General features: G+C 39.8%; 1 protein-coding gene across 2 annotated transcripts; it reads right to left on the bottom strand.

Annotated features, from left to right (window-relative positions):
• Window positions 1–91: 91 nt before the first annotated feature.
• Window positions 92–24,523, bottom strand: MAN1B1 (mannosidase alpha class 1B member 1). Of its 2 annotated transcripts, none has more exons than XM_082775599.1 (13): window positions 24,355–24,523; window positions 22,233–22,341; window positions 21,450–21,586; window positions 20,792–20,949; window positions 17,752–17,861; window positions 15,577–15,762; window positions 13,902–14,050; window positions 13,061–13,249; window positions 11,948–12,138; window positions 10,667–10,787; window positions 8,899–9,096; window positions 8,467–8,598; window positions 92–7,628 (listed from the first exon to the last, which is right to left on the bottom strand). In XM_082775599.1, the coding sequence occupies exons 1-13, from the start codon at window positions 24,481–24,483 to the stop codon at window positions 7,425–7,427; spliced, it is 2,013 nt and encodes a 670-aa protein (XP_082631725.1). In that variant the 5' UTR covers window positions 24,484–24,523; the 3' UTR covers window positions 92–7,424. The 2 variants fall into 2 exon arrangements, with proteins under 2 accessions (XP_082631725.1, XP_082631724.1); XM_082775598.1 differs by having other exon boundaries at window positions 20,792–20,952.
• Between the last annotated feature and the right edge of the window lie 1,536 nt (window positions 24,524–26,059).

Raw genomic sequence — 26,059 nt, forward strand, 5'->3', positions numbered from 1 at the left:
TTATTAGAGAACATAAAAACTGGATGACTAGAGGAAAAGCAGAGGTACATTCATTAAATCGAATCATAGAATGATTTAGGCTGGAAAAGACCTCTAAGGTTAAGTTCAACCTTTAACCTAGTACTAGTCCACCGCTAAGCCATGCTACTAAGCTCTACATGTACACGTTTCTTAGATACCTCCAGGGACTCAACTAACTTCACTGGGCAGCCTGTTGCAATGCTACACAATCCTTTTAGGGACGAATTTTTTCCTAGTATCCGACATAAACCTCCCCTGGTGCAACTTGAGGCTATTTCCTCTCATCCTATCGCTTGTTGCTTTGGAGAAGAGACCAACCCCCCCCATCTCCACTGAGGTAGCTGTAGAGAGTGGTAAGGTTTCCCCTGAGCCTTCTTTTCTCCATGTTAAACAACCCCAGCTCCCTCAGCTGCTTCTCATAAGACTTGTTCTTTAGGCCCTTCACCAGCTTCATTGCCCTCCTTTGGACACGCTCCAGCACCTCCATGTCCTTCTTGTAGTGAGGGGCCCAAAACTGAACACAGTACTCAAGGTGTGGCCTCACCAGAGCCAAGTACAGAGGAACAATCACTTCCCTAGTCCTGCTGGCCACACTACTTCTGCTACAAGCCAGGATGCTGTTGGACTTCTTGGCCATGTGAGCACATGGCTGGCTCATATTTAACTGGCTATCAGCCAATACCCCCAGGTCCCTCTTCCCTCAGCATGTAGCATTGCATGGGGTTGTTGTACCCACCAGTGCAGGACCCGACACTTGGCCTAGTTGACCTTCATACAGTTGGCCTTGGCCCATCAGTCCAGCCTATCCAGATCCCTCTGCAGAGTCTTCCTGCCCTCAAGGAGATAAACACTCACAGCCCACTTTGGTGTCATCTGCAAACTTCCCGAGGGTGAACTCAAACCCCTCATCCAGATCCCTGATAAAGATATTGAAGAGAACTGACTTCAATACGGAGCCATGGGAGATACCACTTGTGACCAGCCTCCAACTGGATTTAAATCCACTCATCCCAACTCCTTGGGCCCAGGCATACAGCTGATTTTTAACCCAATGAAGCGTACATCTGTCCAGCAAACTTCTCAAAGAGAAGCCCTGGTTCTCCTGTAAATGCTGTGTGATGCCACTCAGTCTGCTCCATGAAGTTCCCCAGGTCAGACTGACAGGCCTATAGGCTGGAAGGAAGATCTAGGAAACTTTCTTATAGATGGGTGTCACATATGCTAGCTGACAGTTGACTGGGATATCCTGATAAGCAGGACAGCTGACACATGATGGAAAGGGGTTTGACAAGTACTCAGTCACCCTCAGGTAGACCACATCTGGCCCCATAAACTTGTGCACATCTAAGTGGTCTAACGGGTCACTAACCATTTCCTTGTGGATTATAAGGGCCTAGGAGCAGAAGAAAGCTCTCATCTATCAGTTCAGGTGGCTGAGTACCCAGAGAACAAATGGTCTTGCTGCTAAAGACCAAGCGCTCCAGTCTTTTCCCCATTTATTGTCACTATGTTTCCCCACACAACCAAGAAATGATTGAGATTCTTAGTCCTCCTTTTCTTGTTTATGTATTTATAAAACTTTTTATTTTCCTCTTTAACAGCGATAGCCAGTTTGACCTCAAATTAGGCTTTAGCCCTTCTAATTTTGTCCCTATGCAGCCTCATGACATCTTTGTATCATACATGCACAGGTTCTTAAGAGATTCCACTAGTGATCAGCTACACAAAGACTTGGTCAGCCTCATGCAGTGCTGTGGGTGCTTTTTTGTTTGTTTGTTTTGTACTGCTGTTACTCAGGAGCTGAGTACTAGTAACCAGGAAATGCACTTACACTTGAGACATCTTCAGGTCTTTTTAAAATAAATTACAAGTTTATTAAAGTGTATGACAATTTCATGGCTTGGTAGTATAAGCAAAGAAGATAAAAAAGAATAGTTTTGATCTTTCAAGGTAAACTCATCTTTGCACATTAACAAGTAGATTTTCCACCTACTAGAATTACTATATACCAATAAATATCAGCATAATTGCAAAAATATTACATCTTAGTTATCAGTTGGATGCCTCAGTTGATGAGGTGGTAGAGAAGTCTCACAGGACACCAAAGGCTTGCATTACTTACACAAAGTCATGGCATTGCTTTAACTTACATTACATTGCTCAAACACAAGACTTTTAAGTATTTGCACTGCCAGGTCCTCCCTGCCATCACAGTACATTGGTTCCCAGAGCTACAATATCAATCACTGATGTTATTTCACAATATTCAGGTGATGATAAAAGGATTTGGTTTTGTTTGCATATGACTAACTTACCTCTTTCCTGTTCTTAAGCTCAGAAGGCCAAAGCTTCTGCCCCCTACTAAGTAATGCAGGGAACAACAGGAACAGATGGAAGTCCATTTATCAAATTGTTCAGATATTTATAAATGAAGAACACCATTAGGAAGACACAATCAAACTCCAGGCCCCAAATAAAGAGGCCTTAAGACTACTAATGGAACTATATCCTCAATAATGCTTTTTTTTTTTCCCCTTCCCATTTGTGCTGTAGGAAAACCTGCATCCCCCTACTAAGAGCTGTCAGCTCATTACTAGTCATGCTTCTTTTTTTTTTTTCCTGAAACTGTGGGTCATACAAATCTGCCTTAGTGAGCTACAACCTCGTATTCATCTTCCATGCACAGAGACACTCCCCTGTTCCCCAACTTTTCTGAACTGAGATTTGCTGTACCCTAGCAATTATTCATTCGTAGCACCACATAAAAAAGGCATAGTGGTGGATGTCTGTGCAAAGAGAGGATTGCATCTTGCTTCTATTACCTAAAGCATCGTTAGCTCCCAGCAAGCATGCACCCTAAACCAAACCATCAGTATATTAAAGCAAACAAGTTCAGCGTACACCTTTTGGAAAGTAATCTGCAATTTACCACCTTTGGACACCAGCTTTTTTGGTGCCTTTGAGTGATCAGCTGCCCAAGGCATCTTATGAGCTTCAAATTCTTTAATCCTCTTACAATGAGCTATGGCTGATCCTTTATTTTCCTCTTGCAGATAGTACCTGCCCCAGAGGAATCCACATAGTGTGAGGGACATGCATCAAGTGTTTGATTTATATGGATGGATGAATACTAAAATCTAAAGTACTTCTGCAAAGGGATAAACTAGATACACATGGGCTTCCATGCAGATTATAGATGAGCAGTACTAAAAATAATTACAAAAATAAGCTTCAAACTGTGGTTGAAGACCAAAGGTAGTACCACAAACATATACAACATTTTGAAGCCTTGGGCAAGGAAGGATGGGATATAAGAAAAAACTGGCTATGTGGTGTTCTGTGAACTGACAGGGAAAACCCAACAGCAGCAGTCACCATTCATAGACATTGTGGGACGGGTGCTTGTGGCTGAATTTCTAGGAACACAAAAGGAAAATGGAGTACAAGCAGACAGTACATGACCTGAAACACTGTCAATAAATGCTGGTTTAAGACCTGTATCAGTGATGTCATTGAGAAAAAGCTTATTTTATTTTATCACCACATAACAGCATAAGGAAGGTATGACAAAGTTGGGAACACTGCACAAAGCAGTAAGAACAGTGTCTCTGGCCCCAAGCCTTTAAGTCAGAGTTCGGAAACTGATCATGCAAATGAGCAGGTTTTCTGGGAAGCTGGCAGGCACAAAACATGAATATCCAAAGGCTTCATTTTTAGTGGAAGCAGAGGCCTCCAGACTTTGACATTAAGTTCCAACAATACTTGCAGACAAATAAACAACCTAACAAAAACACACACACACAAAAAAATCCTTTCCAATCTGAAGTTGGGGAAAAAAGTCTTAGAGCAGGAGAAATGCAAAGAACTCACAAAACTGTTTACATGTTAGTTGCAAAAAAAAAAATGTCCTATCTGCATTCCTTATCACTGCACTATCACACAGGTATAAAATAGGAAAGCAAGCTGATTCTTTGTCTAGTATTTGGAGGAGTAAATACAGCTGTATTTGAGCTTGAAATTTAATGCTGAAAATCTTAAATGTTCACCATGAAAGGGCCCCTATAAGCTTACACCACAGACCTTGCAAAAGTCTCAGTTTCCCAGTCTGGTAGCAAGAATTCAGTTATCAAAAAGGTTGAACAAAGATTAGATGCTAAAGGTGCTCCACATCCACCTATTGATTTTTCTTTGAGCAAACAGATTAAATCCCAGAGTGGGAGGTTTCCAACTGCTACATTTGTGCAGTATTCTATGGGTGTGACCATACCCATTTGTTTCTCAGTGAAAGCATAAATGAACAGTAGAGCTGGGTACAACTGTTTTTTTTTTTTGTTTGTTTTTTGCTTTAGTTAAATTAGACAAGGCACTCAAGCTCTTGGAGAGAAACCAAGGCAGCTCTTTGTGCAAAAGGACACAATCACTGGCTTGAAGAGATTACGTTTCCACAACATTTGATTTAAGCGTCAGAAGCACACTAGGATGCTGAAACACCAAAATGAATTACAGACCCCATACTTAAGGCTGTGGTTCAAAGAACCACAAGAGTACACCCCCACAAGCCCCTAGGAAAAAAAAAAAAAAAAAAAGAAAAAAAAAGTACACAATTTCTGTTGGTTTTGGGAAGGCAGGAAGGGAAAATATATAGTAGAAGTGAGATGGACAAAGTTCATAGTCTGATCTGACAAAACATATTATATTAAGTAAAAATAAATAAGCAATTAAAATGACATTTGCAAAAGAACTGGAAGAAGCAGATGAGCTTTTGTCATATTATTCAGGTTTGTGCCATTTCACATATGATAAAGGAGTCAATCAAGCATTTGCTTTCTATACTAAACAGAGCTGAGCAATCTTAACTTCAGACTTGAAGGATGAGTACAGTAAAGTCACACTTCACAAAGACAATTCAGTTTCTGAGGAAGAATTAGGTAGAGAAGAAATTAGTTGTACCAACAAGCTCAGCTAGAAGAAAAAAAAATGTGTTTGGGAAAATGCATGTTTATTCTTCTCCTTCATTTTGCTCATTCTGCAATGGATTAGTATTACTCTCGTGTTAAACATGACACAATAGGAAATTTTAACACAGACTGCCACAGTCTCATTTGTAGAGTCAACTACATTAAGATCAGCATAAGACTTCAACAACAGATTTTTGGTGAACACCTAGATATATTCCACATCTTCAGACTTCTCTTCATTCCCTCAACAGGGCTTGTCCTATAGGTGAAACATCACAGTTTAGAATTTTTATGATCCATGGCAAAATCAGCAATGATGGGATCAATACTAGCTGCAATTGAAGGCACGAGGCCCAAGCAACATAAGTTAGAACAAGAGGTTGTGTACTCACACTGAATTAATCTTCTTTTTTATTTTCTTTTATCTCATTTTAATCCTCCATTTTTTAGCCAAAGCTGAGATCCAAAGTAACACAAACCTGCTTCACAAACTAAAAGACTGAAGGTGTTTCCTTCTCCATTTCAACAGCAGTTTCCTTCTTCTCCGTTACATCAAAGAAAATCTTAGTATCAAATAGGTTGTGCAAGCTAAGGCTACTGGATTACATTGCACACATGAGAAACTTACTTCCAAGGTTACTGCTGGCTTTTGAACTGGAGGGACGTTGTAATTCTGCACAAAATTCTCTTGTCTAGAAAAATCACAGGGTCTTTTTGATGACAGGAAAAGGTGCAATTTATAAGATTCCTTCATCTCCATAAGTCATCATTAGTAAATGGAATGATAAATATTCTTTAAAGGGACTTCAGTAGTGATCCACATAGTAAGTTCAGACTCAAGCAAACAGAATTAATCAGCATAAAACAAATACCTTACTTTAAAAGTCAATGGTTACAAATGCTGTAAAATACACATATGCCTAAGCCACTGGAAAATTAACCATTACAATCAGATTTAGACTAGTTCTGTTTTGCAACCCTAGATTTATAGGATACTGTATCTCACTTCCACTACCATGCACCTGCATACTTCCCACTGCTTCCATTAACTAATTAAAAAGAGGAAAAGACATTTTGGTGAGAACAACCTATTTAAAATTACAAACAAATTTCTGTGATCTGTGAATACGGAACTGTCCAAGTAGATACAAAGCCAAAGGCAGAAAACTAAAGAAAGCTGGTTTCCAAGTTCATGGTTTAAAACCTATTTGCACATATAAAAACAAAAGATGCCAAGGCTCCTATAAGATTCTATACAAAGCAAACCTGAGTCTGCTTTCTTTTCAAAGAACTGAAAAATCTTCAGTAATTCTATTGCAACCATGAATTCTCATAATACATCTAGACTGTCTGCTTTTAATACTTCTGATGAGAACATGTCTACCAAGGAACCCCTAACAACAACAACAAAATGATAACTTCTCTACAGTCTAAACAATGATGAATAACCTGAATTTTGCTGTATAGCTGTAAGCATGTTGAGTCAACAAACACCTTACAATGCAAGATGTGGACAGGAAGGGATGGAAGGAGGTTGACTTAGAATTATATCTAATGTGCTCACAAGCTTTCCCAGTGCCCAACCTCACAAAGCAGCTTTCAGTCAGAATACCTGAGGTCTAACTGATACAATTAATATATATAATGCATGTATAGTTTCACTTGTTTCACATTGTCTCCTGCATTCCTGCAGATAACTTAAAAAAACCTGCAAAATGTCTACAAAATTATACACCACTTTGAGCCAAATCAGCAGCAAATTCTGTTCCATCATTCATTTCAACCACAGCTTGAACAGATTGTTCAAAGTGCTCTATAAAACTAAGACACTGTACAACAGTTGCTCTGCTGCCACTTCCTTCTAATGTCATGCAGCATAGATTGGTAGTTTGGAATGAGATCAAGAGTATCAGTAACAATACTGACAGCTTTAACTTCTACCTGGGAAATTATGGTTTATCGTTTATTCTACTTAACATCTGAAACACCATATGCTCTTATGAAGGAATGGCGCCATAACCAAGTGTTTCAGTACATCCAGAATAAACCTGAAGGCTGATTCCTTCTCTCCAGAGACATCCCTGTGCTTTAAGACATCTTGCTGCATTCCTGATATTTAATTAGCATTTATTAAGACTGACATAAGTGAGTTCTGGTTCACCAGAGCCCCGTGAACATCATGGTCCATATTATGATTATTCTCTAAGCCTCATAATCATCAGTACCAGGAAAAGCAGCTTAATATTGCACAGATTGTTCATCACAGAACCAAAGCACAGGGATTAGATATAAGACTGACATGACTTCTCCAAACCAGAGATGCTTTCTCAAAAGGTTTTGTTCAAGCCTAAAAAAGGTGCAATACAGCATCTCACCTCAAACCCTGAAATTTAAAGTGACTTGAAGATAAAAACAACACCACTGGAATGTCTACTGACACCCTATCTATGCCGGCACCCAGATTGGGAGTGGATGAGCTTCTGTGTTAAATACAAATTTGTCAAGGTTGATCAAGTCTACGTCATCTGAAAACAGCAGAAACATGTACTTGAGTGTTTCCCCAAGGAAGAAGCTCTCCATTTTATCTCGTGGCTCTGGATTACTGGGATTCTGAACGTTGTTAATGGAAGTATAACCACCTGTAGGAACCTGTGCAAAAAGAAAAAAAAGCAGAAACTTTGTATATTTCTATAACCTAAAATATTGTATTTTAACCTTGACTTGCACCTCCTCCTGAAGAAAATTGCTAAGATCTATTAGTACTTGCTTTTCATTTGCACATAAAAATTCAGTTATGAAAAAAATCTCTGTGCAATTCAAAACAAACCACGAAAAAAACTGCTAGAATAAAATGAAGCACAATGTTCATTTATGCTTAATTTGAAGAAGTATCACAAAGAGCATGAAGTTTCTGGACAAATGTACAGGAACTAAATAGTGTAATGTTTGCATTACAGGTGGTCAGAGTACCATACCTATCCTGTTAAGAACAGACCATTGAAATTTAATGACCATTGGCATCTAGACCACACTTTTACAGCATATCAAAGCAGCATCTCCATGAGCACTGCTGTCAGAATAAATAAAAAAAGCCCTTTATTAAAGCATTAATGCACTTCCATTTTGTCTGGCCACTTTAATCAAAGTATTGCTTCAACCCATCCAGGTACTTCTCAGTTTCTGAATTCTAAAGATCACAGTATAGATCCTAATAGCTTCCAAGACAGCATACAAGTACTTTGGTAGTCTGCATAGACCTTCTTCATTTTACTTTTAATCAATGTAATATAAGTAATCTTGCTGAATATACTAAGTATCTGGTGCATCTCAGACTGTAAGGCACTGCATGAACCGACATTTTATTGTGTTCTAATGAGTATCCTCGCAGTTTTTTGATGGCTTCTGAGAAACAAAGTTTCAGAAGTTCTCATCAGAGGGAGAGTGAATATAGTCCTGAAAGAACCAGGTCATTATCAGCTGACCTTACCCGTGTGTATTTATTGAAGTTCTGCAAGATTTCCCAGCCCCAGTCTTGGTATTTCTTATCTCCGGTGAATCTGTACATATAAAAAAGGCTTTCCACAGTTTCTGGCCGCAGTAAGTTATGCCTGTCTGCAGGCTGCAAGAGAAAAATAAAAAAGCAAATAATTCAGACTAATACATATGCAGAGAGAAAAATAGCAATTCCTATTTACACCTACCCTAAAAAGGTTACTATGTATAACTCAGCTTCTATAATAAATACATTGCAGGGTTAATTAAATCCAAGGGCTAGGGTACACCTGGAAAACAATGCAGCGCAGAACAAGCTGCTTCACAAGAACAGAGTACATCACCAATGTCCAGACAGGAGCTTTAACAGCATACTAGAGATACAGAAGAGACATCAAAGTACTGTTGAGGCCTGCTAACTGTTCACCTTGATTTCCACATCTTTGTGGCCCTTTTGTGCATGAAGATTGAAGTGCACAATCTCTGGACTCAGGCCTGTCTCTACTTGCTCATACATTTGGTAACACGTTTCTATCAGGGCTTCGGCCAGTTTCATATGATCAGCAGTCAATCCATTGTGAGCTCCCAGTGCCAAAGTACCAGGCAAAAAACAAACCAAGTGATCCTGTAAGACAAGACAACTGTTGCTAAGAAAAAAGTTACAAAAATCAAGTGAAGCAGGATTAATATTACACACACAGACACATTTGTGTTCAAATTGTTTGAGTTTTGTTTTCTTGACATTTCAGGTACAAAGTACTTGAAGGTAAAATTTAACTATCTAGTGTAATGCAACACAAAACAGGAAGCATTATTACAGTAACGTCACAAATTTGAAAAGACCACGTGTTTTTATGTCAGGTATCTGAAAGAAGGGTGGCAGGTCTGGGCAAATTAGGGGGAAGAGGGTGTTCTGTTTTACCAGAACTGTACATTTAATACCAACTGGGGGGGGGGGGGGGAGGGGAAATTTATCATCCCAAGGTTTCTCAATAAAGACAAATAAATAAGGGACAAACTGATCATCTGAGCTTAAAATTAAACGTATAATAGAACACAAGCACTGCTATAAAGTTCATTAGAAAAAGAAAAATACTTTGAGACAGCATTTAAAAGAGATCCTAATGGATTTTGAAAGCTTAGTATCTTCACAAAAATAACAGCTAACAAACTATGATGTCCATCAAAACAGCAAGTTAAAGGAAAGTGATACTGCCTAGAAATACTATTATTTAAAATATTTACATAATAATTTAAATAATTAATAAGTAATTATGTTTTAAATTATATTTTTACAGAATAGTATTTAAAATAAACATGTAACATATGAAATGAACTTCCCAAGTGCCAGTATTTTAAAATGAAACCTGAAGTAGGACCACAGAGAAAGATGAATCAGCCACAGAAAACAAAGCTTAGGGGCAGGGGGATACGGCAGCTGAAGCAGATTTTCATTACTCTGAAATAACCACCTTAGCATGCTGTAAGACAGACAACATTCACAGAGACAAAACTACTGTAGTTACATCCACTGTTACAACTGGAAAACACTGACAATATATATTATCTACATTTTTGCCTGAAAGCTTGCCCCTTTCTTGCAACTTTATTTGGAGTAATAAAAAGCTTTTACCTCTAACTTCTATAGAGCATCAGAGATGTAAGAGTACCATTCTTCTAGAGCACAGGAAACTGCTGACTCACATTCCTACCACTACCTCTCCTAGACTTCCCCTCTTGCCTATAGCAAATTGAATGTCGCAGATACTAGGCACTGCAAACAAAACATATTTGGCTCTTGTATTTCACAGAGGAGAGGCACCTGAGGATGACTTGTACCCAGATTATTCTGTATTGGTTTCCCAACATGCAACAGCAGCAGTGAAAGAACTACAGGGACATTTCTGTTGTCTTCCAGAAGTGTCCAGAGAACACGTCTTGGCTCAGACGGCGATCACTACAGGTCAGATTTTCTCTGACAAGCTGCAGGCAACTCATGAGACACACAACAGCTATCAAAGCATTTTGTTTGTTTGTTTGTTTTTTATTGGTTTGTTCATTTTGTGGGGATGGGCAGAGGGGAAAGAGAACACAGCAGACTTGCATTTGCCTGTACATATGTGGATATTTTTTGGTGGTAGTTGTTTTGCTGTTGTTTTCTTTAATTGTCATTTTAAATGCAGGTGTATTCTTACCATCTTGGCACTGAAATGGCCATGAGCAAGCTCTCCTACAAAGGTAAGCTTCTTGGGTTGTGATCTCTGAAGAAGATGCTTTTTCACGCCTTCTATGGCTCTCATATAGTCTTCCAACAGTCTGTGAATTAAAACCATTCCAAGTTGGCTCACATACTCACATATTAACCACACCTGATATTGGACACTTATTAGTTACTGCTACCGTGTAACCATACACGTTTGCTTTTCAAGTAACCCCTAAGTTTAAAGTATTAAGGTAAAAGATATCACGAACCCTGTTTCCAGACAACCACCACATTTCATTTCAGGAATCCTTAAGACCACAGTAATTCATACCACAGTTAATCCAGGCGAGTACAGACATGTGTAGCTCAACCCCCTCCTCTAAATTAGATTCAATTATATCAGGTTACTTGGGGACTTTCCAATTAATTTCTGAGTATCTCTGAAGATGGAGAAACAATGAGCTTGCACAATCTTTTCTAATATTTCACTACCCTCTTTATGAAACTTTTTCACAATATTTAATTGCTTTTCTTACATGAAAGTACTCAAAACAAGGGAAATTCCATTTTGAGGCTCACAAAATGCTATCATTCATAGACCTAAAGACAATGGTTCTCAGTTTACAATGAAGTATGGCTTGGAAAAAAACCATGATGCAAACTTTCTTTGTAGATTTGCTCCAAAATGCCTCACCAGGGCATATTGTCTCTCTGTCTGGATTAAACCCTGTGGATTAAACCCTTGACATGAACAAGTCCAGCATAATTAGCTTGTAAGGACAAAAACTGGTTAGATTTTTCTTTTTTTGTCTTGTTTGGGAGGAATTCCTTTTCAATATTTCTAATTGCTCTACTCCTTACAAACATTCTCTTCACTTATCCAGGGCAGGTAGGAGAAACATGAGACATAAAGCAACACTTATGCAAATACCAAGCTTCAGTATTTCCTTCTTTCTATGAGGTTACACCATGAAGATCAAATCTGCCACCTCAACCAACCATTTAACAGGATTTGTCTCCAGTCTCTAGTGCACCTCTTATCTGATGTGCTAACAAAGAAAAATTTTCTGAGGAGAAGTTTTTAGTTTAAGCCTAATTCTCATGCTGCTTTTACATCAACTTACCATAGGTCCTCTTGGCTCGCTTTTAAAAACAGATATTTTTAGCGGACTGTTGCACATACAGATTATTTTTCTTTAGGCAGTCATATACAGCAGAAATTTTTACAGCTTGCACCATTTTCACACCAATATGAGAAGTGGAAAGAACTTACTCATTTTCTTTTTTCCCACCCTGAATCCATTGCTTGAGCAAATACTCATAGTAGCTGTCAGCTCTGGCTCCCAGAGTATAGACACCCAAATGAGTGAACTGCCCGCTATTGGTGTTTATGAACATAGGCACCAGTCCATCATTTTTCCCTGAGAGCGTGTGAACATGTTTCATCACCTCATCTACAGCTTTCTGGAAGAAAGAAAATAAAAAACAAATTCCACGTACGAGACTGTAGCTAGTAGCTTCAGGCTGAAAACAAATCTTTATTCTTCTTCAAACTAGTATCAGGGATATCAAGTTCCATTCATGCCATATACTAAATACAGGATTTCAAACTTTCTGACTTTCATAACCTCATATTATGGACAAATATGATTACCTTGCAATAATCATAACTATCTCCTTCCCAAATACAGGGCGATAGTCAGCTATATTCCCGAGTGCTGTAAGCCCATTCAAAAACCAGTACTGCAAAAAACAATACTGGGGCATGAGACTACAATCTGACTTAGTCATATTTGCACAGTAAAAGTGCAGCTAAAATAACAACTACGTGAACCCGCTATAGCTAAAAATTCTTTAAAACAACAGAATTAGGTTACCAAATAAAAAGAAGAGTGGAAATTATTATTTTAGTTTCAATTAACTTTTTTTTTTTTTAATACTGTGACTCGGAATCTAATTTAATAATTCTAATTCCTTGGAGGGCAACAACAGGGTTTTGTTCTTTGCACTTACATAATGGCACCAAGAAACCACACACAGAATTCTAAATATTAAGCAAGGCACAGCTTCACAGACCTTGTTTAGCTTAGTATATTTTTTCAAACTTAATAATGTGGTGTCAAACAAAAACATCAATACTAAGAACTGTGTGGTTTTTTGTTTTGTTTTATAAAAAATGAAAACTGTTCCTCAGGGAGAAAAATAATTATTCATTTCCACTACTACCTTCTGATATTTAAGAAAATAAGTCAAATGATTTATTTTTCTTATTCTTCCTTCATCTAGAGTTTCAAAACTCATTTAACATCACTGAGAGACTACAGAGTCAGACGTGGTATCGTATATAGGCAGCAAAAAGGAACAACATCAACAGGTTCTTCCATACCTGGAATTTCTCATCTCCAGTAAGACGAGAGAGCTCCCTAAACTCCAGCTGAATACTGGTCACCTCTGCCACAGTGCTGTCAGATGTCCAGCGAGGTGGATGTGCAGTGCCCCGGCCAATGTTGACATCAGAATAGGGTATCTTGGAGGGGGTTTTGAATGCTGGCATAAGCCTATTCCCAATGTCTTTCTAAAGAAAAGCCAAGAGCACAGGACACACACAAAATAAAAACAGGACACAAAAATATATACAGACACCCAACCCTTTATATTTTCTTCCAGCAACCAGACAGAGAACAGTACCTTAGTTTTAGATTCTGAAAGAAAGCAAAGAATTAAAAATGGTCATGGATTTACTCCTAACAACAACTACAGAGTTTCTACCTTGTTCCTAGTACTGTATGCCTCATTTGAGTCTGCAGTCCCTATGCAACGTGATTTAATCCTGAAGTAAATGACTGAGATGCTAATTTAAGGAGGTGGTTGATGCTGTTAAGATGCCTATACAGAAAAGGCAACAAAATACAACTATTACTCTTTTCCAGTCATTTACCCTTTTTTTTTTTCCCCCCATAAACTTTCTTATTATGGTCAGCTCTTCATTAACAGAGGAACAGGCACATCTGTAAGCATACCTGACAAAACACATTAGGGCTCTGAGGTGATCCAGGGTGAAAATAGAAGTGAAGGCTCAGAAGACTAATAGTAAATCCCTCTCCCACCATTTTAAATATGAAATGGTTGCAAAATGGCAACATTCAACTTTGTGATGAATCCTCCCTCAACTTTGTCCAATATGAGGTATACAGTCCAGTTTCATTACTAAGACTCTAATCACTCACAGCTTTTTCCAGGAAGAGGCTATCTCCAGAGAGATGGTAGGTGCTCAGCAAGCCACCAAGAATACGAATTGTGCTCTCAAAGAGGTTCACATCCACATTTTTATCAAAGACTAAGTCGTTTGCTACCCATATTCTTGCTTCTTCAAACTCTGAAAGGTAAAAAGTGTAGTTCACTTATGGATTTCTGGCACATTCCAAAAACTGTACTAGAGAAATCAGCATTCCATATATCCATGACAATTACTTATGTATCTGTCTAGCAAGATGATAATTTTTGGTTGAAAACTGTAGCAAAGAGAACACAATAGGTGAAATTTGATTTATTTTTTTTTTTGGATTCAGTTCTTGAATGTCTTGTATTTGGGGTAAATAGTCTTTTCAGTCTACTTGAGAAGAACGACAGAAAAATCTGTGCTGTCTGTTGTTACCATTATCTAGTAGTAAAAAAAAAAAAAAAAAAAGTCAGGTACTCTTTTTCACTGAAGCATTAGCATTTATCAGCTTATAAGAAAAATCAGCAACCTCAAACATAACTTTCATTTAGACTGCACTTTATTCAAAAGAAATCCCAAGAGCTTTCTAAGGCAATCACCAAAGAATTGCTATAAAATATAAAGTAGTCTTCAACAAGAATCCATTTTCAACACATATGAACTACTAATATTTTAAAAACTCTATGCAGTTTACAATTATTTTTTTTTTTAATGGAAAAAGCAGCACACTGTCAACTTGACGAAATTTCAAGACAACCTGCTCAAGTCTAGAGCTGCAGACACAAGATATGGAGTTTTTGTTTGATTTAGTATTTTATACAAACCTCAAACTTAGAAAAGAGAGAACCAAAGGTTTCACTGTTCCTTGTATCCTTTCTAGCAACTCTGTTCTTCCTATCTTGACACTAAGAATGGCATAATTTGTAAACATTTACAAAGGAAGCTATCTAACAGTGTTCAATTCATAAAGTTCCAGAAAAAAAAAAATAATACCAAAAAAAGAAAATCTAGAGAACAACAAAAACACTCTTACACACTTAAATACTGATTAAGCAAGTTTTCTTCAACAGAACTGCAGATTTTTGACTTAGTATTTAAAATCTATTTGAATCTGTTCGAAAGTCTTCTAAAAACAAAGTCACTTTCAGAATATATGAAAAACATACAGACAGTAGAGCAGTTCACAACGTCGGTATTGAATAGTCCCTTCCTCTATCCACTGATTCCTTACATAAGCTTCTGAAATCCAGCTATGAAATATTGATATTAGGTATGATAAAACACAAACCAGATCTCCGGCCAACTACATGAGGCCGATGGATAGAAAGCCCGCAGTGGCTGTATAATGACACAAAGATGTCACTAGTATTTTTAGTACAGAAACCAAATCAAGTGGCTTATTAATCCATTCCTCAGTTTCTAGCACATATATCCAGTTATACGTAATAGTGTAATATTATTTTCTGGCTCAAAATTCTAATCCAAGAGCAATGGTCTCTTTTCATACTTTTTTTTAATATTTATTTTTAGGCATTGTGCATGTGCACACTCACCCTCACAGGAAAACTAAACTTATCAGCCACATCTAATAAATGTTCCCTTAAAGAATGCTGACCATATTGCCTGAATAGAAAATAAGCAATTTCAAGGTAAAAAAAAAAAATGGAGAAAAAAGAAATTACCTTCTTTTAAGCCTAAAATCCACATAGTATCCAAGGCATCAATTAAGGTAAGCCCAAGTCCAAACCACTCACTGTAAGACTTGGACAAAGGCTTCAGTTCATCATGGCCCCAAGCAAAATCCTTGTATCCTTTCCATGCATGGCGGAATGCTTCTATCACAGCCATCTGACGTTCATTTATGGGCACTGAAAAAGGAAGACAGCACCTTGTTCAAGACTTCTGCAGGGAACTACCAAACTCCCTATACTGCATATACATGCATCCCTATACTGAACACCATTTTACTGAATCCTACCCAGAATAAAGTTTCTTCTTAAACTACTTAAATCATGTAAGTAGAAAAAACTCAGGTTATTCTTTTCAGCACAGCCTTTCCTCTGTGGAATAACCAGTCAGTGTCTCTGGTCAGCAATTTACTCATGGAAACAAAGATCACTCCCTCACAATGTCATTTCACCAAATACATTAAAATGTTCACACACAGAGCTGTGAGATGAGTATCACTGAAGCTCAAAGACCTGAAAGTCAGGAAATACCAGAATTAAGACTTTAAATCAACTGTAATTCAGCTGCTGTGTATGTATGCTTACTACATACAGACCTCAGTTTTTTACCACATAACATTTTTCTTTATCTTCCCTATCTTATTTGTTCCCTTTAGCTAAATTTAAAGTCAGTTCTACAAAATAGTTTCTCTAGAACTTTTCATTCTAGAACTCTTCTGTTTTAGAAGGAAGAAAACTGTCAGTTCTGACTTACGCAAATCCATGTCCTTTTCTATGGTTCAACTGAAGGTTTTGCTTACAATTTGCCATAAAAAAAATGAACTCATGGTACATATCCAACATGAAAATTTTGAAGCCCATTAATATTTTGGAGAGCTATACATAAACAGAATTCTACAGGGGGAATATCAAGCAGTAAAACTAACCCCGTTTATACTAAGCTAGCACAAGCCAAGTACATCACATTGTATTATGCCACATTTATCATATTGGAACTTCCTTACATGGAACCACAAAGCGTAACAACAGGTTCTTTACTCCACAAGGAGTCCAACAACTACAAAAACAAATTTCTACTGCTTCCTGATGAGCCTTAAAAAGAGTCCAACTTAAATCAGGGAGGAAGTTACTTTCCTTGGATTTGCAGAACAAAAGAAAACACTGCTGAAAAAGGAAACTCACTTTGAAGCCCTCTCTCTTCAAACGTCCGTTTTCTGGAGAACAGACGGGAATGTCTGGCTCTTCCCATAGAAAAGATTACAAAAATTTGACACTAAAATTTATTTTCAATACCATTTTAACAGATTAAGGAAAGCAAGGCTGGACAAGAAGATCTGAATGGAATGTGTGCCCTCTCTAAACAAAGGGAAAAAATATATCGTGCAAAAATTTCAGTACATTCTTCTGATTTTTCTTGTATGGCCGAGACAAAATCAATGTGGGAGAGCAGCACCCGAGATTCAAAAGATAAGGGGTGAAACTGAGGACATCCTCACAGTGTCACAATGTGACAAGATTATCTCCTGGCAAAGGAACAGAGAAGTCCATAATCAGAAGCCTCTCTAGCTTAGAAAAGAACTTGCTTCAGGCTTTCAGAGGATATAATGCTATTGCAAAAATATAGAGTCTGAAGGAATAGGCACATAAGATTGCTTATATGTAAATGAGCCCTTGGTAGTTATGGTTCCAATAATGTACGGAAGAAAACATGCCTCTTCGGTGCTACATAGAACACATTTTAGAATACATTTTCCAGAAGGACGCGTGCATTTTATAACAGGACAGAGGTAGCACTGAGCTACCAGGAATAGTATGTATAACACACATTCTGCAATCTACTCACATAGAATCTGGCCACTAAAGATAGTCACAGCAAACTGTTTCCTACCATGGCACTGGACACATTAGTTAAGTTCTACACATGCATCAGAGTATTTTTTATTCAATACTGAAAACTGAGGCTGCAAATCAATCAAAATTTTGAAGACTAACAAGCATGTACGTTGTCATGGTGAAATAAGGAAACTGAAAGGTTTGGATATCCTAGGTAAATCATCTTTCCTACACATTTTTTGTTCTTATTCCTTTCTCCTGTCAGAATTTTGTTTCCTTCATTTAAAGGAAATAAACACGTGCTGGGAGTGAACAGAAATTAGTTGTGCTATTTACCTGGTTCCTTCTGGCCTTCGGCTTCCAAAGATGAAGGTTTTTCTGATTCCTTTATTTTACTAGATGGAGGCTCAGTGCTTTGGTCGGGTTCTATCACTGCTCCTCTCCAGCTGCAAATACAGAGGATCGAAATTAATACTTAATTTGATCACAATAAGTCCTGCAACTGAATGCGACTTATTTCCTATTTTTCACTATATTTTGATAAAAGGAGTGATTTTGTATCAAGGGTCAAAATAACCATGTTGTCCACTAGATAATTGTTTTGTTCAAATAAAAAGTTATTTGTGCCAGAGAATTTTTACTCAATTAAGATATGCATCTTAGAACAGGCTCCTGGAATTTCATTAAGTATCTTGACAACAGAATTTAATAAAGAACTTTTTAAAAAGTACTAAGATATCTGAGATTGCTACATTGAAGCATTTTGTTACTTACTGGTTCTGAAATAGTCACAGAAGTCACTAACACTAAATTAGTACCACACAAATGATGATCAGTAAGAACTCATGAATAAACACAGTGGACTAGACATTTAAAATTGCTTTAATTCCAAGAGATTTCCCAAGCATCCCCAACCAACACAGAAGCATAAATCAATCAAAAGAGGTTTTCATTACCGTTACAAATTTCCTGAAGGTAAAGTCTTTCAGAATGAGCTTCACATCAAGCCAGGTTCATATCAACATCAATTGATCTATCTCAACCATGCTGTTTACTATGTAGATATGTTAACTTTGAGGTCGCTGTGTATCTTGAGTTCATGATATTACATGGGCAGACAGAGATAGGGCAAGGATAAAAGAGGGGAGATTTAGATTAGATGTGAGGAGGAAATTCTTTACTTGGAGGGTGGTAAGACACTGGAACAGGTGGCCCAGAGAAGTTGTGAATGCCCTGCCCCTGGAAGCATTCAAGGCCAGGTTGGAGGGACTTTGGAAAAGCTGGCCAACTGGGTGTACATGGCAAGGGCTTGGTAGTAGGGGGGCTGCTGGGGCGGCCTCTGTGAGGAGAGGCCAGCAGCTGCCCCATGTCAGATCAGAGCCAGCTCCAGCGCTGAGCCAATGTGAGACACTGGTTGTGCCTCTAGGCGAGCAGATATAAGAAATAGGGAGGAAAAAAAAAAAAAAGGAAACAAAAACAAAAACAAAACAAAAACAAAACAAAACAAACAAACAAAAAAAACCACTGTGCAACAGCAGCCGGCAGAGAGGAGTGAGAGAAAGCCCTGCAGACACCATGGTTAGTGCAGAAGGAGGGCAGGAGATGCTCCAGGCAACACAGCAAAAGTTCCCCAGTAGCCCATGGAGAGGCCCCTGGATCCACCTGCCATGGATGGCAGTTGGATCTGGGGAGAGCTGCTGCCAGGTGACCCACTTTGGAGCAGTTGGCTCCTGACAGATGGACCCTGTGGTACAGACCCACATTGCTGTGGGAAGCCCACATAGGATCAGTTTGGAAAGGAAGGCATCCTGTGGGAGGGACCCCACATTGGAGCAGGGGCAAAGAGTGATCATGAAGGCGCAGCAGAGAAGAGGCATTAGGGACTGACTGCAGCCCCTGTTCCCCTGTGCCACTCGGGGGAAGAACATAGAAGAGGGTGGATGAGGGAAAGGTGGTTATAGTTTGGTTTTAGTTTCTCACTGTTCTAGTCTGCTAGAGATAAATTACATTAATCTCCCTATACTTAGTACATTTGACCCGTGACAATAATTGCATAGTGATCTCCCTGTCCTTATGTCAACTCTTGAGCCCTTTCCATTGCATTTTCTCCCGTTTTCCTTTGATAAGGGCGATTGAAAGTGTATCTGTGGTGCAGTTCAGCTGTCCACCTGGTCTGGTGAGGTGTCCCTGCCCATGGAGGGGACTTGGAATTAGTGATCTCTAGGGTCCTTTCCAACACAAACCATTCTATGATGACTCTCCTTACAGAACCGAGCTTATTAAGACCTTTAAAGTTTATTGTTTACAGTCACTGTACTTTCTGACTTGCATAAATTCAATCATTTCATTTCTTACTTTCATTCTTTAAATTTCTATCAAGTCTGAGTGATTTCATCACTCTCACATTTTCCTGTTACCACTGGTTTAATCCTACAATGGCATTAGTGGAAACACAGGAATAAAACAGCTCAAGTCATTCTGAGAGATTTTGGATAATATCAACAGCCGAAATACTGATGCTATGATCAGCTGAGTTGTGCCAGTGTTGAAAAGGACACAAACACGGGGGGGGGGGGGGTGCAGAGGGGAGGGAATGTAGTGTTCCCATATCTTAAGCACCTCTGCTGAACTTCTAGTAGTCTTTTCATTTTCGAAGTTATTTCTTCAACTATTCCCAAACCAAAAGATTTTAGTCAGTGCTATCTAGGATAATAACCTAATAAATTATATTTACAGCAGAATAGATCCTCTAGTAAAGACATTTTTGCATCTGCATAAGGGTTCTTTGAACTGTACAATTGATGTTTTTATAAGAAAGGATTAAACATATTTTACACAATTATATGCTATATACATGTCTACAGCTTCTGCCAGTTCAACTTGGGCTTAACTTTGTTTACTGGCATTATATCCCTAATCAACGCTATGACACTGGTACAATTTTCCTTATCTAGCCCAGAACAAAAATGCTTGTGACTTTATTATTATATTGATACCGTCACACTAACATTTACTACAAAACAAATGGAAGAAATTCACAGACACTGATAATTTTCCAGTGCATTAACTGTCTAAATACATTAGAAATGCACTACAGTCTAGCAGGGCACCAAACCTTCTGCAATTCTTAGAAGCAAATAGTAAAAACAAAAGCTGGACATTCACCCAAATTAAATAAATCAATCCAACAATATCTATCGCTGTCAGACCAAACTTAAGAACAAACATAGGTAAAGATAGAAATCAGCCTCAAACAGACAACAAAAAGCCCTTGCAATTTTCACTCCAACATCCAATGGATCCTTAGAGAAGGGGCAGGGGGGAGGTGAGAGAGAAGAAAAAAAAAGGAGTTATAACTTGCTGGAAACACTTCTACCTGATAACAGATTTCTCTGTTTTCTCTTCTTTATCAGCCTGGACCAGCTCTTCTACAATCTTGCTGGTTGCATGTCGCGTCTTCAGCCTCACATCCCTCCGTGGTGGTTTGATCTGAAGATTGGAAGGACTACGCCGAATGTGAGGCAATTTCGGCTGCTTCTGAAGAAATAAAGAATGCTCAGTACATTGTACAGATGGTAAAATTTAAATCATAAATCAAAATTATTAATTTTGATATAATGCCAACAGGCAAATTCTGATTTGACTGGAAGGTATGCTGAAGACACCATCTTTTTATTGGTGCTGGATTTTTTTTTTGTTTTATTATTATTATTATTATTATTTTTCTTCATTTGTTAATTTAAAAGTTTTGGTTAAATTACCCAAATTTTAAGTTGTAGGGTTTTGTTCTGTTTTTTTGTTTGTTTTTTAGTACATTGCTGATGAAGAAAAAGTACACTGAACACTTAAAGTTAAAGCCAGGTAACACCTTACCATGTCCAAAGCCCTTCCTGAGAGGACAGCATTCCACCCACAGCAGGTTTTTGTTGTAAGTTATAACACCTTTTTCCACAAAATTTGTTGGAACTGATCATTATTTGCATCTTCCACAAACTCTTTGGCACATTTACAAAACTCATTTCTTCTCATAATACCTGAGGTGAAAGTTCTGGGTAGTCCCCAGCGTTGGCATCTGCTTTCTGTGGCGCTGGCAGAACAGCTGGATTCACCAGCTTTAATGCAGGTATTTCTGGTTCTGTTCTCTGCTCATCCGATGATTTGTTTGTTAAACCTAAACATACAAAGCTGTTGCTCAGCACAGAGAATGAACACGTCCAGCTAGAAATGTGTAAGTCTGCTGCATTCACACACTAGATGCACCCCCAAAAAGTGTTTCCATTCATCACTGATAAACCTGCACTAATTGTTGGATACCAAGTGTTATTTGGTATTAACCAACTCCTTAATATCAAAGGACGCTGATGAAAGGCACATACTTTTTTCATTGCTATTATTTTAGCTTCACAACACAGGCAGCAGGATCACATCAATGGTAAACATGTAAATGGTAAATGTATTGTAGAAAACCTTAGAACTTCAAATCTTATGGACAATCAAAACCAAAAGAGTATCACCTTATCCTACTGCTTAGGTTTGGGTTACTAATAGCCTCTATGTTTTTTCATAACATAGATATGTAGATATCTCTAAACCTTGACCAACTAAACCAAAACATTGCTCCAGTCAAGATAACAAAGAGATATGAAAAGTACTTCAGACTAAGCATATCCATTGAAACATGTCGCATAAAATAGTTTAACAATTGTGCTTTAAGAGATGCAGTAAGTCAGTCAATAAAAAATGAGTTATAAAAACTACAACAATCTCTTAAAGATAACACCACATGCAGGTAATTTAGAGCCATACAATACACATACTTTTCCATGGTTCCCCCATGCTGGTAAATGAAACGACTCCACAGACTGCCAAGAAGGCAAACAGGAAGAGAATTATACTCCGCTGCAGTCGAGACAGCTGCTTCCATTTCTTTAAGAGAGAGAGGAAGAATATTTAGCACAACATTAAGAGCCCATTCCACTAAAAAAAAAAAAAAAAAAAAACCAAACAAAAAACAGCTCATTCAGAGCAAGTAATGCAAAACTGACTAATTTTACCCTGTTTCCAACTGCAAAAATGATGACAGAGAAAAAAAGAAATATAACATGCTAGCATATGGCACAGCAGGCTCAGAGAAATATTAGAGCCACTTGCTGCAAGAACCCTGGAGAATGCCATATGTTGAGAATCCCAGAGAGCATCATCTGCAGCACGGTGACTTTCATCACAGCCTTGGCTGGCTGACCTGTGCATTTGCCCAGATGTCACTTTGGAAACAAGCCAAAAGTCTCTTCCCTTCTTGCTGGAGAGCTACTACAAAACAGATAGCCAAAATACAAAATAAGAAACAGGGAAAAAAAAGTGTCAGGAAAACTAAAACACTACTGCAGCAAAGAAGAAAGGCTTAAAATAATCTAAGGACCAGTCGCTGACAGGAAAAGCGAGGCATACTGCCCCTGGAAAAATCATCTGTAGAACTGTCATGTAGAATGGAGTCTGTCACCAGAAAAAAAAAGTAACCAAACTATAGCAACATATAAAAAAGTAAACAACAGTTTAATAAGCAAAACAAAAACACAATTTCAAGATTAGTTTTAGGCAAAAACATGTTTTTAAAATTGAAGTACTTACAACAAAATTACTAAATCAGACTTCAAATGACATGTTAGTCTAACAGAGAAGTTTTCCCCATTTAGAGAGAGCAGTTAAACATCAATTGTTAAATTACCATTCTGTTGCTTTTAAAACAGTCATAGCAAAATGCACCAAAGCAGGAATTTGCTTCTAATTACTGGCTTTGGCACACAGAGAGGGAGCTTCATTGCTGATGCCATGCTTAGGAACACCCTACAGCTTCCTACGAACTTCTCTACACCCCACAGTACTTCCTGGAGTTCTCATCCTCTTACTAAGCCAGAGGCTGCAAATATTTCAAGGAAGAAAATGCCAAAGCATTCACATTGCCAAGCTCCAAGATACTCATTTCCTGTTTCTCTACTGTTGACAGTACAGTAACCCTGTGTATTCTTCTCTATGCATGCTGCAACATGCTGGTCCTGCTCCTTTGCCTTCATCTCTACCTGCACTGTCAACCACATCACAGTCATCCAATTGCAAAAGGATGCTTGAAATCCAGCAGCCCTTTATTTCCTCAGGACAGGATGAGAAAAGAGGCACTGACTGTGTGTTCTTGGGGTGGACAGGAGTGAGGCACAAGAATACATGAGGGCATTCAGCTTTTTCCTTTTTCCTGCTGGCAAAGAAGATAGATAAAAGGAAAGATGAAATATCCTGTGCTCTGTCCCTGCATTTCCTTAACTGTAAATAAGAGAAGACCTGTAGTCCTGTGTCCCTAAACAAGTTCTTCATAAGCTTCCTCCAACAATCTGTAAAGTCTTCTACATTTGGCTATACTTCACTCCCTATCTGCAACCACAGTCACCTCATCCCACTGCCTCACATTTTCCCAGGTTACCTCTCCAGCACAAGACGCTCACCCCTACTAAATCTGCCTGCCCACTCCCTGTCCCAGTCAGACAATAAGGTCACTTCCACACAGCTCTGCCAGGGACGTCTCTTCTCACACTCAGCCTTCCCACAAAAGCGGAACCGTTCAACTGAGAAGCTGCAACAGAGGACAGCGCTGACCCTTCGAGCCATAAAACAGGGTGCAAAGGCACACAAACCAAATCTCATCTCCCTCTTCCAATCCTGATTAGAGTCTGGGGGGAGGCGTCTCTGCCCGTGGCAGGGGTTGGAACTAGATGGGCTCGGGGATCCCTCCCAACGCGAACCATCCTGCGACTCCATGGTGCAGCCCAGCGCTCCCGCTCCCGTCAGGGCACCCTCGCTGCCCGCACTTTCCGCGCAGGCAGAGGCCCGAGCCCCCCCAGCCGGGGGCACCCCGCGGGCAGAGCCCGCGTCCCGCCCGGCCGCCCTCACCCGCCAGCAGGAGCGCCGCCTCCAGGCCTTGCTGTTGTTGTAGCCTCCGACCCCCACCGCCTCCTCCGGGCTGAGGGTGACGGAGATGAAGTCCCGCCTGGGCGGCGAGGCGGCGGCAGCCGAGTACATGGCCACAGCCGCCTCAGGGGCCGCAGCCGCCTCAGGGGCCGCAGCCGCCTCAGGGGCCGCAGCCCAGCCGCCCGCCGCCCCGCGCGCGGCCCGCCATTATCCTGCAGCCTCCTCGCACCGAGTGGGGACAGAGCGGCCGCTTCCGGATGCCGCTCTAGGCCCAGAGCACTTCCGGAGCTCTATGGCGGCCCTAGCAACAGCGCCGCCGTGCCCTAGCAACGGCGGCCCGGGCCGTCGGCCCCGTCAGCGCCCCTGGGCGGGGCCAGGCCCTTCCGCCGCTGAGCGCCCCGCGGAGGGCGCCAGGAGCCGGCGGGGGCGGCTGGGAGGTGGGAGGCCGGCGCAGCTGCCCGTGGCTCTTCGCAAGAGTTAGGTCGGCCCCCGCAGCTCTCCCCTCGCACCGCACCGGCCCCTCAGGGGGAGACACGCACTGGGTGCCAGGCCGCACGGAGCAGGCTTGTTCTGAAGTAGAAAAAACTGGGGCAGGAGCAGCAGTGACACAGAAGCCAGCGAGCACGCCAAGGGGGGAAGGTTATATTCTGCTGTCCACTGTCACAGTGACATCTGTTTTGTGCAATGTCCCCAGCCATCCTGACACGGCCAGTTCTTGAACATGGCCGGTTCTTTTGGGCAGAGTCAGTGGAGTTTTAGGGCTGCAAGAATTTCTTTCCTTCCTTTCCCTTGTTAGCCCTCATTTTCTAGGTACTCTCACACACCGCATAGTCATACTCCATCTTCAGCTGCCTGGTCAGGGAGTGAGATGCAGAGATGCTGAGAGCCCTCACGTTTCCTCCACAGTGTGGGATTAGCACAAAGATAGGTCACATGATACCATGATTGGCATGAAAGAAACATAAATGGAAATGTATATGTGGGAGGTAATCAGGAAAAAAAATAATTGAAAGAATGTATTCCCACTAGTCAAGTTCAGGAAGGTGCATCTCCCATCCAGCCTGGAAAACTGTGCTCTGTTAAGGGTGCAGCACAAACCACACAGGACTGTATCCTGGCTGGAGGACATCAGCAAGGCAGCAAAGCTGCACACCACCCTTGCTCCTCCAGCCAGCCCACCAGGTAAAGCAAACTCCAAGCCCCTGTTGACTCACAGAGGACAGAGAAGAACTGTCTAAAGCATCCCTCATCCTCTGCATCACACCTGGTGCTGGGTGGATAATCATCATAATGCTGGCCTGACAGCACACAGGTGTGAACATGCATGAACAAAATTGTGAGAGAATGAGTGTGAGTAAGGAAAAGTAAATGTAAGTTTTGTAAATAAATCCTTTCAGGAGATTTGGCACTGAATTTTGGTACACAGCAGGATTCACACAATTCCCTTACCTGCTTCTCCACAGACCCACTGCGATCTGTCCCACTCTGCACAAATAGTTGTCAGCATCTTCATTAGAGAGGATGGTCATTATCAATGGGTGTAGAGGAGTAGGGAAGAATACCATCTATTATACAAATTTAGAGCAATAATGACTGCATTTTTGTATTATATGGATAATACAAAATTATCCATTATTATTATTAAAATTAATTATTATTAAATATTAATATTAATTATTATTAAAAT

Source organism: Aythya marila (assembly GCF_965140915.1).
Source record: "Aythya marila genome assembly, chromosome: 19".
Classification (NCBI taxonomy): domain Eukaryota; kingdom Metazoa; phylum Chordata; class Aves; order Anseriformes; family Anatidae; genus Aythya; species Aythya marila.

What these genes read in the sequence shown, in the direction of transcription:
- MAN1B1 (XM_082775598.1), bottom strand. Translation starts at nt 24,483, where the DNA reads ATGTACTCGGCTGCCGCCGCCTCGCCGCCCAGGCGGGACTTCATCTCC. An exon ending in GGCGGCGCTCCTGCTGGCGG is followed by an intron (nt 22,342 to 24,354) that starts GTGAGGGCGGCC and finishes TCTCTCTTAAAG; the next exon opens with AAATGGAAGCAGCTGTCTCG. An exon ending in ACAGAGAAATCTGTTATCAG is followed by an intron (nt 17,862 to 20,791) that starts GTAGAAGTGTTT and finishes CTGTATTTGCAG; the next exon opens with CTGGAGAGGAGCAGTGATAG.